This window comes from Fringilla coelebs (assembly GCF_963513975.1).
Source record: "Fringilla coelebs genome assembly, chromosome: 2".
NCBI lineage: Eukaryota > Metazoa > Chordata > Aves > Passeriformes > Fringillidae > Fringilla > Fringilla coelebs.
The window spans coordinates 89,836,726-89,850,107 of record NC_140029.1 but is presented as its reverse complement, the minus strand read 5'-3'; the positions used below and the strand labels follow the sequence as shown (position 1 = coordinate 89,850,107).

General features: G+C 54.2%; 1 protein-coding gene across 1 annotated transcript; it reads right to left on the bottom strand.

Moving 5' to 3' along the window:
- Positions 1-1,150: 1,150 nt before the first annotated feature.
- Positions 1,151-12,648, bottom strand: ACRBP (acrosin binding protein; the record flags this gene model as incomplete). Its single annotated transcript, XM_084201051.1, has 11 exons — positions 1,151-1,276; positions 1,845-1,931; positions 2,007-2,174; positions 2,281-2,460; positions 2,640-2,772; positions 7,891-8,167; positions 8,386-8,488; positions 8,604-8,698; positions 11,311-11,526; positions 11,699-11,829; positions 12,407-12,648. The coding sequence occupies 11 exons, from the start codon at positions 12,646-12,648 to the stop codon at positions 1,151-1,153; spliced, it is 1,758 nt and encodes a 585-aa protein (XP_084057177.1).
- Positions 12,649-13,382: the final 734 nt, after the last annotated feature.

Sequence of the window (13,382 nt, the reverse complement as noted above, 5' to 3'; positions counted from 1 at the left end):
GGCCTGCTCTCCTTTTATGACCAGGTGACCTGCCTAGGGATGAGGGAAAGGCTGTGCATGTTATCCTCTAGTGGGACTTCAGTAAAGCCTTTGACACCACTTCCCACAGCATTCTCCTGGAGAAGCTGGCAGCCCACAGCCTGAGCAGGTGCATTCTTTGCTGGGCTAAAAACTGGCTGTGTGGCCGGGCCCAGAGCGTGGTGCTGGGTGGATTTACATCCAGCTGGTCACCAGTGGGGTTCCCCAGGGCTCAGTACTGGGCCAGTCCTGTGTAAAAACTTTATCAGTGGTCTGGATGAGGGGATCGAGGCTCAGTTCCTGGATGACACCAGGGTGGGAGTGTTGGTGTGCTGGAGGGCAGGAAGGCTCTGCAGAGGGTCTGGACAGGCTGGATTGATGGGCTGAGCCAACAGTGTGAGGTTCAATAAGGCCAAGTGCCAGGTCCTGCTTGTCAGTCAGAACAACCCCAGGCAGCAGCACAGGCTGGGGCAGAGTGTCTGGGAAGCTGCCCAGAGGAAAAAGACCTGGGGGTGCTGGTGACAGCAGCTGAACATGAGCCAGCTGTGCCCAGGTGGCTGAGAAGGCCAATGGCACCTGGCCTGCATCAGCAATAGCGTGGCCAGCAGGAGCAGGGCAGTGATTGTCCTCTTGTATTCTGCACTGGTGAGGCCACACCTCGAGCGCCGTGTCCAGTTCTGGGCTCTTCACTGCCAGAAAGACACTAAGGTGCTGGACTGTGTCCAGAGAAGGCCAACAAAGCCTGTGAAGGGTCTGGAGTGGCAAAAGGAGCTGAGGTTGTTTAGCCTGGAGAAAAGGAGGCTCAGGGGAGCCCTGATCACCCTCTACAACACCCTGAAATGAGGCTGCAGCCAAATGGGAGTTGGTCTCTTCTCCTAGGCAACCAGCGACAGGACAAGAGGAAATGGCTCCAAGCTGTGCCAGAGGAGGTTCAGGCAGATATTAGGAAAAAAATTTCTTCACTGAAAAGGTGATCAGGCATTGGAACAGGCTCCCCAGGGAAGTGGTGGAATCACCACCCCTGGCAGTGTTCAAAAAACAAGTGGTTGTGGCGCTTTGTGATATGGTTTAGAGGGCATGGTGGTATTTGGTCAAAGGCCTTGACTACCTTGAAGGTCTTTACAAACTTTAATCATTTTTCTGATTGCTTCCTGGAGAGGATCTGGAACCTGTCTTGCCACAGCTGCACCTCCTTGTCTCCCTCCCTCGCACTCAGCACCCGGTAGGCCATGTTACGGCTGCATTTCACACGAACCACCTGCAAGGAGAGCCTGGGTTCACAGGGGTGCTGCCACTGCCTATCCTTCCCCAAGGAAAGAGACCTCCACGGTGGATGGCACCTGGAGGCTGGGATGAGGTGCCTAGGTTCACAGGGGTGCTGCCACTGCTCATCCTTCCCCAAGGAAAGAGACCTCCACGGTGGATGGCACCAGGAGGCTGGGATGATGGGGGCACCAGGGGGAAGAGGGGTGGACCAGCTGAACTGACAGCTGAACTGTGTGTTTGCTGGGATACAGGCCAGTCCTCTGTCTTGCTCTGCTGATTTGGGGTTTTGCTACTGCTTAGCAGATGGGGGAGATCCTGCCCTTCAGGGATATACAGGGATATCATCCTTCACATCGTGCATGCAATTCCCACCCAGCAATGACACCCCAGTTGTGCTGGGGCCACTGTTTGTCTCACCACCTCCTCCAAATACACCCAATTCTGTCCTCCTAGAAGGAAAAGCGGTGGGCCAGTGAGTCCAGCAGGGGCTTGGGGCAGGCTGTGGAGGGGCCAGCCATGGAAGAGCAGGCTGTGCAAAAGGCAGCATAGCTGCATCTCACCCTCTCGTTGTAGATGCTCTTCAGGAGGCACTGGTAGCTCTTGAACATGCAGTAGTTGGGATGCTGAACCCCGCTGGAGTCACAGATCTGGTGACAAGGGAATGAAGGTCAGAAAAAGAAGAGGAGAAGGAGGGATGGGAACATCTACTGATGGTCACCCACCTTTCCTGAGCTATCCACATCTGGGAAGGTTTCATATTCTGCCTTCAGCCAGAGGGTCACAGCAGGGTCCTTACAGCCATAGATGGCCATCCGGCTGCACCAGTACTCCATCCTCATCCCTCTCAAAAAGTTCGTATTGTAGTCATCCAGGGTCTGTGAGGACATGGTCTGCAAAGGAGGGGGATAAAGTGAGCCGTGCTCCTTCCTCCCCTTCCCCAGCTCCCAGTCCAGGCTCCTCCTGAGAGAGCAGCAGGATGCAGAGCTTGCTCGGTACCTTGTCCTCTATGTGCCCGTGCTGGGCGGAGATCTCGGGGTTGATGTAGGTGGAGAAGCTGCCCGAGTCGCAGTGAACGCGGTTCAGGGTCTCGATGTTCTGGCACTGCTCCCTCTTCAGCGAGCAGAAAGCGCAGTCGGGGCACAGGTCCACGTGGCGCCGCCCAAGGTTGTCACACACCTGGGGTGGATCCAGCGGGGAGTCAGGGGGAAAAAGGAGACTGAGAACCTCCCCAAAGAGGAGGCTGAGGAGTTCCTGTATTCCTGGCTTGGAGCCTGCCTCCCTGGTCAGCCAGGTCAGCTTCTCTCAGGAGGTTGCCTGTACAGAGTGGGGCCAGAGGTGGACACTGGTGTCTTTACCGAGTCTCCGAACCCAAGGACTCTTTTTTCCATCTCCTTCCAGGCCATGGTGAGCATCGATGAGAGGCAATTTCCCTCCAGCACTGCGTAGCACAGGACCAGCACTGCCTCATCGTTCTGCAGGGCGAGAAGGCTGACAGAGAAAGGGAAGGAGGGAGTCATTCCTTGCCACAAACTGAAGACATGCATCTTTAGTTAGAAACGGAAAACAACCCCCAAACAAAGTAAAAAATCCCTTCCCAGAGAAACCTTGGGCTCTTGGCTTAGCTGCACAGAGGAATGGGGCTCTCTGCAGGGTCTGCACATGCCTGTGTGACACAGAGGCTGCAGGGGGATTGCTGTGCATTTGGGGGCATGTGAGAGGGACTGGATGAGGAGCACAGCTCAAAGACCTTTCCCAGGGCCCCTGCAGCAGCTGCTGCCTAATTTCATCCATCTGAGTGCACAGTGAGGAGATGTTTGTTAGATGTCTGCTGAGTGCTGAATGTTGGGCAGCCCCGTTTGGGTCTGGAGGATGTCACATATTAAGCCTCCCTCCCAAGTATTTGACAGAAACGGGGGAAAACTTGTTAACCATTAATTTACTGTTCATCCAAACTGACATGGGTTGCTAAAAGTAGAAAATTTAAGGACAATGGGATCAGAGCAATGAGAATATTTGGCATCTCTTAGGAACAATGGAATTTGTAAACATGATACAGAACTGTTAGCAGACAGGGATGGTTGGTTTCAATCATGATCAATGATGCAGAAGAGGTAAACATGCTCATTAGATATTTGCCTCTTGTGTCTGAAGACAAACCCAGTGATAAGTAAACAAACTTTGATCTGACAGAGAGTAAAGAAGAGCAGCAGCTGCTTATGTTAAAATGCTCTTAAAATGCATGCACGGGCTAACATGTATGGACAAGTTTTCCTGAGAATATTTGAAACTTCTTGGAGATTAGCATTAAAAAAAATATTAAGAAGAGGTAGAGAACGTGAAGGAAGGTCATGAAGATGAGATTTCCTAAGGCCTGGAAAACTTTCACCTAGAGGTAGAAGGTAGGAAAGCATCCCTCAGCTGAGCAAAGACACCAGTGGGTTCCCACTCAGTAAGTCAGTCAGCCTTTCTACCAAGTGGGGCTTCAGCTGGAAAGCTCTCCTTGTCAGCAGGTGGAAGAGTAATGACTTCTGGTGACTGGAATTTGGGGCATGATCCATTCAAACCAGAAGCAAACTATATCTTCCTGACACAAGGGTGTTTAGCATGGGAGCAGCTGATGGAGGCTTCCTCCACAGCTCAGAGACTTCAAAAAGATATCCCAAACTTCTATTAGGAGAGGAGCCTGTGGCTCAACCACACAGCACTGTTGTTTTCTTTGGGGCTCACCGAACATGACTTCATGTCCTGTGCTGAGCAGGGAGGTCAGGGCAATTCCTAGACCTGAATGCTAAAAGTGATGAGCTTCACAGAAAACTGAGTTGTGCCACATTGCCTAAGTTTACCAAGAAATTCTGCTGTGCTCTCTGTCACATCCTTTTCCGTCTCTATCTCTGATCTCCATCTCTGCTGTGAGGTTTTCTGGCCTCACAGTTGCAAATTTATGAGCCGATTTACCACCTCTGCGTGAGTATAACAGCACTGCTGCTGGTTCTCTCCACTCGCTGACACGTTGCTGAGCTGCTTGTGGATGCACAGAGGTTTCACCATGCTTCAGGGAAAGGGATGGCTCTATCTAAAGAGAGATCCTAATGCAAATCCCTCCCCAGATTAGCACCTCTGCATGTTATTGTCCTAAGCACTGCCCTGGAAAAAGCCTAACAGGTACTGTGAGGCAAAGATCCAAAGGGAATGTGGAAAAAAACCAAACCAGGATTAAAAAGAATCTATGGGCCGAGATCAGTAGCTGATACAAGGCAAAAGAGAAAACTTCAGGTAACAGCTTATCATACTTCAGCATCTCAGGATGTGGAAGGACACACAGAGCCTGCTTCAGTGGTATCTCTGAAGAGTGCTGGTGAGCAGCATCCGCCTCTCTCGCCGCGTAATGACAAGGATTTGGGCCATTAGCTTTTGGCTGCTGAGCCTTCCTGATACTGGCTGGCTGAGGTGCAGGAAGCACCTGAGGCGAGCAGAAAAGAAGATAAGGAGCAAACAGCAGCTTTCCAGCACCTGGTAAATTCTGATTTAGGGGGGTTGCTGCAGGAAACTAAAACCGGTTATGAAAAAGCCACTCTTAACAGCTTCAGAAAGAGAAAAAAGATCTTTGACTGCATGCCAGGGCTGGTTATGGGTGATGATAATTCAAAGAGAGTTTTTTTTCCTGGGGATGGTATTTTTAATGAAGGGTCTGGCCTTAAAATGAAAGCCTCTGGGGTTGAAGTAGATAAGCACCACAAGGACTGTTTGGAGGGGTAAAGCAGGAGGAGGAGGAGGGGGAGTCACCAGGAGTGTGTGTATCTCTCACTGCACATAAGTATCTCAAGTGTGGATGTCAAGAGGATGGTGCCAGACTCTCTTCAGTGGTTCCTGGTCCCAGGATGAGAAGCAGTGGCCGTAAACTAAAACACAAAGAGTTCCACCTCAACATCGGGAAGAACTTTACATTGAGGGTCGCAGAGCACTGGGACAGGCTGTCCAGGGAGGTGATGGAGTCTCCCTCTCCAGACAATCAAAACCCACCTAGACATGTTCCTCTGTCACCTGCTCCAGGTGACCCTTCCTTGGCAGGGGATTGGACAGAATGATCTCCAACCCTAAGAGTTCTGTGATTCTGAGAGGGATTGGAGCAGCCTTGCTGGGGAGGCTGGGCTGATGTGAACCACAGGTGAGCATCCACCTGTGAATACCAACAGAATAAGATCTGGGTCCAGGACAGCTGTGGTGCTGAAAGGGGTGCAGGGGTTGTAGCTGACAAATGACAACACTGGGAAGCTCTGGGAAAAAGGGCAAGTGCAATTCTTCCTGCAAACAGAAAAGCAGGGAAGGGAGGCTGATGTCTCTCCATGTATCCAAATGCTGAATCCCATCATTGGGTAGTGCATCCAGAGCTGGAACATGGGCGGGTATCGAAGGACACTGAAAGTTGCTGCAGAAAATGAGAGTTGCATGGGCTTTACAAGGTAAGGGCTGCAGAGCTCTCTTTAGCTTATTGCAAGACTGAATCATGGTTTAGAGGTAACTCTGAGGAGAGGACATACTAGGAAATAAAGCAGAAAGCACTATAAGGATTAAAAATAGTGAATAGGTGCAATAATTTTCATTTCCCCTTCCTGCCCAATGAATGATTCACCGCTACCAGAAAGACCACAGGAAAGTGCTGCAGATTCTTCTTGTGTACTACCCCTGCCCTGTCTCCCTCTAGAGATCACAGCTGGCCTCATCAGGCGCTATGAAAACTGCAATAGCCGCCAGAGCAGCTGCCACAAGCCACGGGGGATGAATAAGAAGGATGGATGTCCTGCTGGGCATAAGACCCTAGGGAAGACACGCAGCTCTGGGATCTGTGGGATCTGTGCCCATCACAGCCTGCCCACCTTGTGTTAAACCAGACGCTTAATGGCACCTGTGCACAACGGACCAGTCCCACCCCGCACTGCTCCTCTTGCTGGAATGGAAGTGCCTCCAGGCATTCTGCCCCTTTTTTAGGTCATGCTTTGAAGTCCCTGCGAGAGGAGGCGGGCTGTGGCGAGCTGCAAAGCCGACAGGCGCAGTCTATCTCGCCTTTTTATCCTTCAGTGGGGGTTTAAGCCTTGCTTAGCATGATTGATGGGGCTCGGCTGCCAGTCACAGACACACAGTCAGCATTAGTGGCTTTGAGAAACTCTGCAGCAGAACAGCAAGTGTCATCTGCCATCACAGCAGTCCCCCAGTAATCCCAACAGAGCTCAATCACAGCAAGGCTCAGTTTCAGAGGCAGGGAGAACGAAATCCTCAATGAAACACCATTTTGCCTGAGAGCACATACACCAGGAAAACTTTCTCCAGGCTGTGAAAGCCTCCTATCATATTAGGAAGGAGGATGACACATGTTAGAGGCTTGCAAGAAGACAGTTATGGCTTTAACAACACGATGCAGTTCATCTTTACATGCAGAAGTAAATCTCTGGCTGGGCTGAGGCAGGGGCGTGCAGCGTGCTCAAGAGAAACCACAGATGTGCAACAAGGCACGAAATCTGTGCGCTTACAGGAACATCACTGGCCTGCAAGAGCATGAAACCAAAATGACTCCTCCATGAAAACCACATCTAGACACTTTTTTTTTTTCCCCTCTTGGTAAGCAAAATAATATTTGCATGCCAGTCAAAGCAAATGGTCCTCAGCCACAAGGTACCAACGGATACAAAAGCGAATTTGAGTGAAAGCATAGTATCCTTTTGCAGGTCTTTGTCACCAGCCCCAGGTACCTGAGGACAGAGGCAAACAGATCCTGGCAGACCAGCTGAGAAGAGCTCAATGTGCTCCATGAGCTCCTCACGCATCCATAGGCCAGAGGAGCTGAGAAGGGTCTGTGAAAGGGCTGCACCTGTGACAAGCTGGCCTGGTGCAGGGCCCCGTGCTGAACTGCTGTGGTGCTGCCTCCAAACCAGAATGGGGAACCAGAAGCACCAGGAAGAGCTGTGCACACATCCAGAGTGCACAGAGGTGCATGTGCTCCAGGAGAAGTCGTGGCCCTGCACAGCTTTGTGCTCCCGGCTGTTTCCTAGCCCAGGGCTGCTGTAGCCCCCTTGGGTGAGGACAGGGCACTCCTGGGAGGGCTCCTCAGGTCAGGCTGCTTTAAGAAACATCTGCTCATTTTGCACACCAAGAGGCGAGGAGCACAGCGAGAGGCATCCCAAGGACCTGTGTTTGCAAGGACACTGTTTCCGCACATCACCCAGACTCCTGGGACACGTGTTTGGGGGAGGGCGAGTGCAGAGGTGATTGCATAGTGCAGATGGTCAGCGTGGGGAAACAAGGCACAGCACAAAGCCCTGCCTGCAGCTCAGGCCCAGACTAAACTCACTTTGCTCAGGATGCAAGGACAGTGCCATTTTCAGGCACTAGCACTGCTGGATCACCCTCTCCCTGCTCACTTTGTGCTGGAGCAGGTGCCTGGGGGCTCCCCAGGAACATTCCTGCTCTGGATGGGACAGCTTGCTCCAGAACACTTGCCCACACTCACCAGCTGCTCCGAGCAGGGACATGGATGCCCTGGGGCCGCTGTCTGGTGTGCACAGCCCTGCACGGGGGGTGTGTGGTACCCAGAAAGGGCAGACTGCCCCTCACCTGCCTCGGGGGGGAGTTTGCTGCTCTGATGTGCGTCCTGCGCCCAAGCTGGTGGAGTTCTGAGAGGAGGCTTTGGTGTCCAAGGTTGCATCCAAGGAGAGGGCAGAATGGATCAGCTGCCAGATGCTTTTTCTCAGGTTTTGTTCGTCAGGGGATTCCGTCCTGGAAGGTGAGGTGGCAGCCCAGAGATTTGTTGGGTGCGTAGTCCCGTTCTTCTGCCAGGGCGTGGGCACCTTTGGCGTGGCTGTGGGGGACGTCGTCGGCCACGGTTCCTGAGCTAACAGTGCAGGAGAGAACCTGAGAAGGTCTGCCACTCTGTCTTGCAGCAGGGCATCAGCAGGGGACAGAACAGCCTGCTCCTGAGCGGTGACACAGAAGGATGGAGCGGCCCAGGGCGGCTTTTGGAGGCCAGACAGAAAGCTGCAGGGGTGCCGAGCAGCTACAGGAGCCCAGCAGGTGAGCAGGGGTGCCCAGCACAGCTCGGGGCAGCCATACCTTGTGTGACAGGGGAGGTTCTGCCCTCTACCGAGGGGTTCGTGGTGCTGGATGGCTTCATCGGGGAGGGGCTTGCTAGAGATTTGCTCGCACATGGGATTCGCTGCGTGGAGGGGAGAGGGAGAAACACGACTCTTGCCCTGTTATCTTCCCTTCTTCCTCACCCTTCCATTTCCCAGGAGATACTCCCCCCACCCGGCCCACAGCCTGCTCCTTACCTTGATGAAGAACTTCTGTTTGAGGCAGCGGTACTGGGCGAACTGGCAGAAGGTCTGGAACTCCACCACCTCTGGAAATTGAGAGCAGACTGGCCCTAGAGACAGAGATGTGGGATGGAGGCAGGCCTGGGCACACCAAGAGATGGGGACCCTCTCACGTGGCAGCTCGTGGATGCAGGGAAAGTCCAAGCTGTATGGCCCGAGGTGGAGATCACAGCCCTGGGCTGTTAGAGCTCCCATTCCAGGCACCACATCCCTTCTCCCTCCAGCCCCCTGAGGGTTTCCCCTTTCTCCATCTGCCCTTTTTCACACAGTTATCTTTCCTATGACAGAGACACAAACTTCCTGTTTCCATCATCTGATGCTTCTGTTATTAATCCTTGCTGGGTTTTAAAAAGAGAAAAAAGGCAAGTAGTGATATAACGGGTTAAAAAGATGACCAGACTGGGCCTGGGAGCACCAGAGAATCAGAGAATGGTTTGGTTTGGAAGAGTCCCTTTCAACCATCAAGTTCCAAGTCCTCTGCCATGGGCAGGGACCCCTTCCACAGGACCAGGTTGTTCAAAGACCCATCCAGCCTGGTCTTGTTGGGCCAGGGATGGGGCTGTGACAGCTTCTCCAGGCAGATGGCTCCAGAGGAGATAAATTCTTCAGGGCAATATAATTTGACATTGATTCCAGCCTTGCAGGGGATGGAGGAGAGTCCACAGGGCCAGGATGTTACTGGCAAAGCCTGTGCCTGTACACACATAAACTGCAGTCTTGACCAGCACTGCCAGCACACTGACTCCAGAACTGCAGCTCTTGCAGTGATTGCAGGAAAGCCAAAGGTGTGCAGGAGAGCAGGAAACCCTGAAGAATTGGGTACTTTTGTGCTCCCTCTGCTCTAGAGTGCATGGCCTGGCTGGCAAAGGGGTAGTGCTGGCTGAGAGGGAGGGCATTAGCAGTGAAATTGCCCTGTGACTCTGCTCGTGCACCATCCTTTACCCTGTGCTCCCTTCTTGTGCTGAGCAAACAGCTGCACCATCAAAAGCAGAATTTCAGATACACACCAGGATCCCAGCCCAGAAAAACGCCCAGCTTGCAGGGGAAACTCCAGAACCTTGTTTAGGTTGACCCCATGCCTTGTTTAAAGCACAAGGTGTTGTAGGGAGCAGATCCTCCCGCTGTGCTTTGTTTAAAGCACAAGGTGACTGCCTCCCTCAGCAGCACACCTGAATGGGCACAGTTAATGCTCGTGGATATCTGGGTGTAGACAGCACTGCCACAGCTCTGTGAGGACAGCAGAGGCTAAACATGAGAGGGCACACACTCTGCCACATCTCTCCCACCTCTCAGCCTGGCTGAAGCGTGCCAAAATAGCCCTCAAACTGGGAAAAAAGGTAACACAAAAGGGAATAAATGCTGCTGGATAGGTGTGTGAGGCTGAGGGACGGGAGAAAAGAAGGTAAAGAGGGCAACCTGCAAAACTGTCCCATCTTCTGGCATTTCCAGATGCTTCTGTTCTTGAAAACTGAGTCTCTGAAGGTAGCAGCAGTGGGAGTGTGGCTGGACATGACAAAGAGCAGTGCTGGGGAACTGGGCACCACGAGGAGAGGAACCAGGGACAGACCCTGGGTGCACAAAGCACCAGGGCATAGTGGATTGCAGGTGCCCAAAAGTGAGCGAGGAGCACAGGACCCATCCCTGGGTCTGGTGGTGTGGGGTGGGACTCATTCCCCCAACACAGCTGCAGAAACCAGCAAGAAATAGTTGCCCTCGAGCTGCAGTCCAAATAAGCACAGTTGGCTGATCATTCAGCTCATTGACGTTCATATCTAAATATAAAGACATATTTTTTTATGAGAAAATTGCTCCTATTTTTTTTTCCACTGAAGAAAAATACAACAGAAGTAGTCCCAAGTTTTTCAGCTGCACAGATATAATTATACCACTTAAAGTCTCTGATGCAGGGGTGCAGGGAAAATATGACTGCAGAGATCTGAAGGGTGCTGTTGCTATGGTGCTTTCTGAACTGGGATGTTTCTTGGCTCCTGAAATGTTAAACACTTAAAAAGGCAGCTTATCATCTCAAGTTTTCTTAAAGACTACGAGAGCCCATGAGCCAAGATTCTGCATTAACCCTCTGATGAAGTTAGAAAGAGCTGGTAGGAGATGAGGAGCTGCACTGAGCTTGAGAAAACTGTGGCCACTTTTTCCTCCTGCCACCCTACCAACAGAGATGGGCAGAGAGGAAGGGCCACCGAAGTGCCTGTGGCTCCTTTGGCTTTACATGACCTGTAAAGAGAGGCTGGGACAGCTGTGCTTGCTCAGCTGGGTGAAGAGGAGGAGTCACAGCAGCCCACAAGTGCTTGAAGGAAACCTAGGAGAGGACAAACCCTTTTTGGTGCTGCCAGACAATACACGGAGCAGGGGGAAAAAAACCCATGCAATTTCCTGCCTAGGAGGTTAGGGCTGGCCTTTGGGAAAAGGTTTTTTTTTTCCTCCAGGAAAGTGGTGCAGCAGTGAAAGGGACGCTCAAGAGCGGCCACAAAGGCCGGCGTGCTCTAGTTCTGCCAGTGTCTGCTCCAAGCTGTCCTTTGGGCCATAGAGCCCAAACCAGCCCATCCCATTCCCACAGCCTTGTGGCATTTTTTTGGGGGGCCGAGAAACAGCCACGCTGCTCCGGCTAGGTCCGTGTGCTCCCGGGGGCGGGCGGTGCCCTTACCTTCGGGGATTTCTCCGTGGTTCTCGGCCCGGTCCAGGCGCAGGACGCTGGGGCTGAGGCAGCCGTACGCCTGGCGCAGCAGGCAGAACATGTTGGCCTGCCAGGGCGGGTGCAGCCTGGCGAAGAACTGCTCGTACTCCCGGTCCGACAGCGGGCTGCCCGGCACCGCCGGCACCGGCGCCGCCTCCGCGCCCGCCAGCAGGGCCAGCACCGTGCCTGCGGGACAAACACACCGGGCTGGGCTGGGCTGGGCTGGGCTGGGCTGGGCTGGGATGGGATGGGATGGGATGGGCTGGGCTGGGATGGGATGGGATGGGATGGGATGGGATGGGATGGGATGGGATGGGATGGGATGGGATGGGATGGGATGGGATGGGCTGTCCTCGACCGGGACAAGCGGGTGGAGATGAATGAGCAGCTGGCAGGTTGGCCGGCTCTTGCCCGCTGGCACTGAGTGCTGGGACAAGCACTGCAGATGCTGGCCTGAAGTCTGCCTCCATCAGCCCGGCCTGCAGGGTGCTGGGGTAACCGGGAGCCTCAGGGAAACGGGGGTGAAAAGAATAAAAAGGAAACAAAAAACCCAGAAGACTTTAAAAGTCAGATTTTATTGTGAGCTTGGTTTGGACAGGGGAGGGGGGGGTAGGTGAGCGGGGGAGTGTTTTTTTTGTGTTTTTGTTGTTTCCTTTTTATGTGTGTGTTTGGGGTTTTTTTTGCGGGGGAGGGGGTTGTTGATGTGCTTTTTATTTTTCCCCTGAAAAGCCCCAGCCTGCAGAGGCACCCACAGTGGTGGTGGCTCCCCTGCCCCCTGTTGCACCATGCTAAGGGCACATCCCTGTGCAGGGGGACATCCCTCCATCTCCTCCCTCCCCTCCTTGCCTCCGGCTGGGCCCCCTCTCCTGCTGCCTCCGCGCCATCCTCTGTCCCCCACCCTAAGTCCCCTGGAAGAGCCTCCAGCTGCCCCGGGCGGGCAGAGCTGGGGGCTGGCATGGCCTGGGGGCCGGGTGGGTTGGTCTTGTGAGCCACGGGGACGGGGCAGCAGCAGAACGGGGGCTCCAGCCGCAGGCTCCGCGGTGGCCCGGCAAGGGCGGTCACTTACTCAGTAGCCAGAGGAGCCACTTTGTGTCTGCTACACGCTTCGGCATCATGGAGCTGCTCGGCGGCCAGGCGGGAGTCACTCACACACCGCGCAGGGCAGGTGCGGGAGGTCCGGGCGCTCGGGTTCTGCCCTTGGCAACGGTGGAACCATTCCCGGCCGCGGCACCGCAATCGGAACCGCACAGCGGCAGCCGGGGCTCGGGGGATGCGGCCGCTCGCAGAGAGGGGACGTGCCAGGCTCATGGGGACGAGGAGGAGCGGGAGCCAAGCTGGGAGCTTCTTCTGTTTGGGGACACGGTGGTGGCTGGGAACCACCCACAACAGAGTCTAAGGCCTGGCCGGGCTAACCTGAGGCTGAGGGTACCCCAAAAGTGGTACGTAAATGGTACCTAAAATGGTACCTGTGGGGTACCTTAAACCCCACATTGTTTTATGCGGGGGAAAGGAGGCAACATCTGTTCCATCTGGGCTTTGAGAATCACCCCATGTCTTCCCAGGAGCGTCCCGGCACCAGCTTGCTTCAGGGTGTGGTGGGAAGCGGGCCTGATCTCTCCCACTTTGTGAACTCCCGGGGAGTCAAGGGAGCCCCAGCTGGTCTTCCCCTGCTTCTGGCACTGGGGGCACCTCTCTGTGCGCAGTAAAGCCTTCCCAGGAAAAAGCAGGAAGACTGCTGCCGGCAGAAAGGGTTTAGGGACCACCAGAGTCCCAAGGCCTGGCTTTGAGGCAGACCCACACCCCTGCCCGTTTCCTGATGCTCAGACAGCCGGAGCAGGGCTCGGACCCCGCAGCCCGGGGTGCGCCCCGCGGCTCGCAGCCAGTGCGGTGTCCGCGCAGCCGGGCACCTTCTGGGCCACGGGGAGAGAGACAGAGACACGGCCGCAGCCGCACGGGCGAGCAGCTGGCAGGAAAACGCTTGGCACAGCAGCTCCGGGAAGTGCAGGCGTCAGCAGAAGTCAGGCTGGCACAGCCTGTCACTC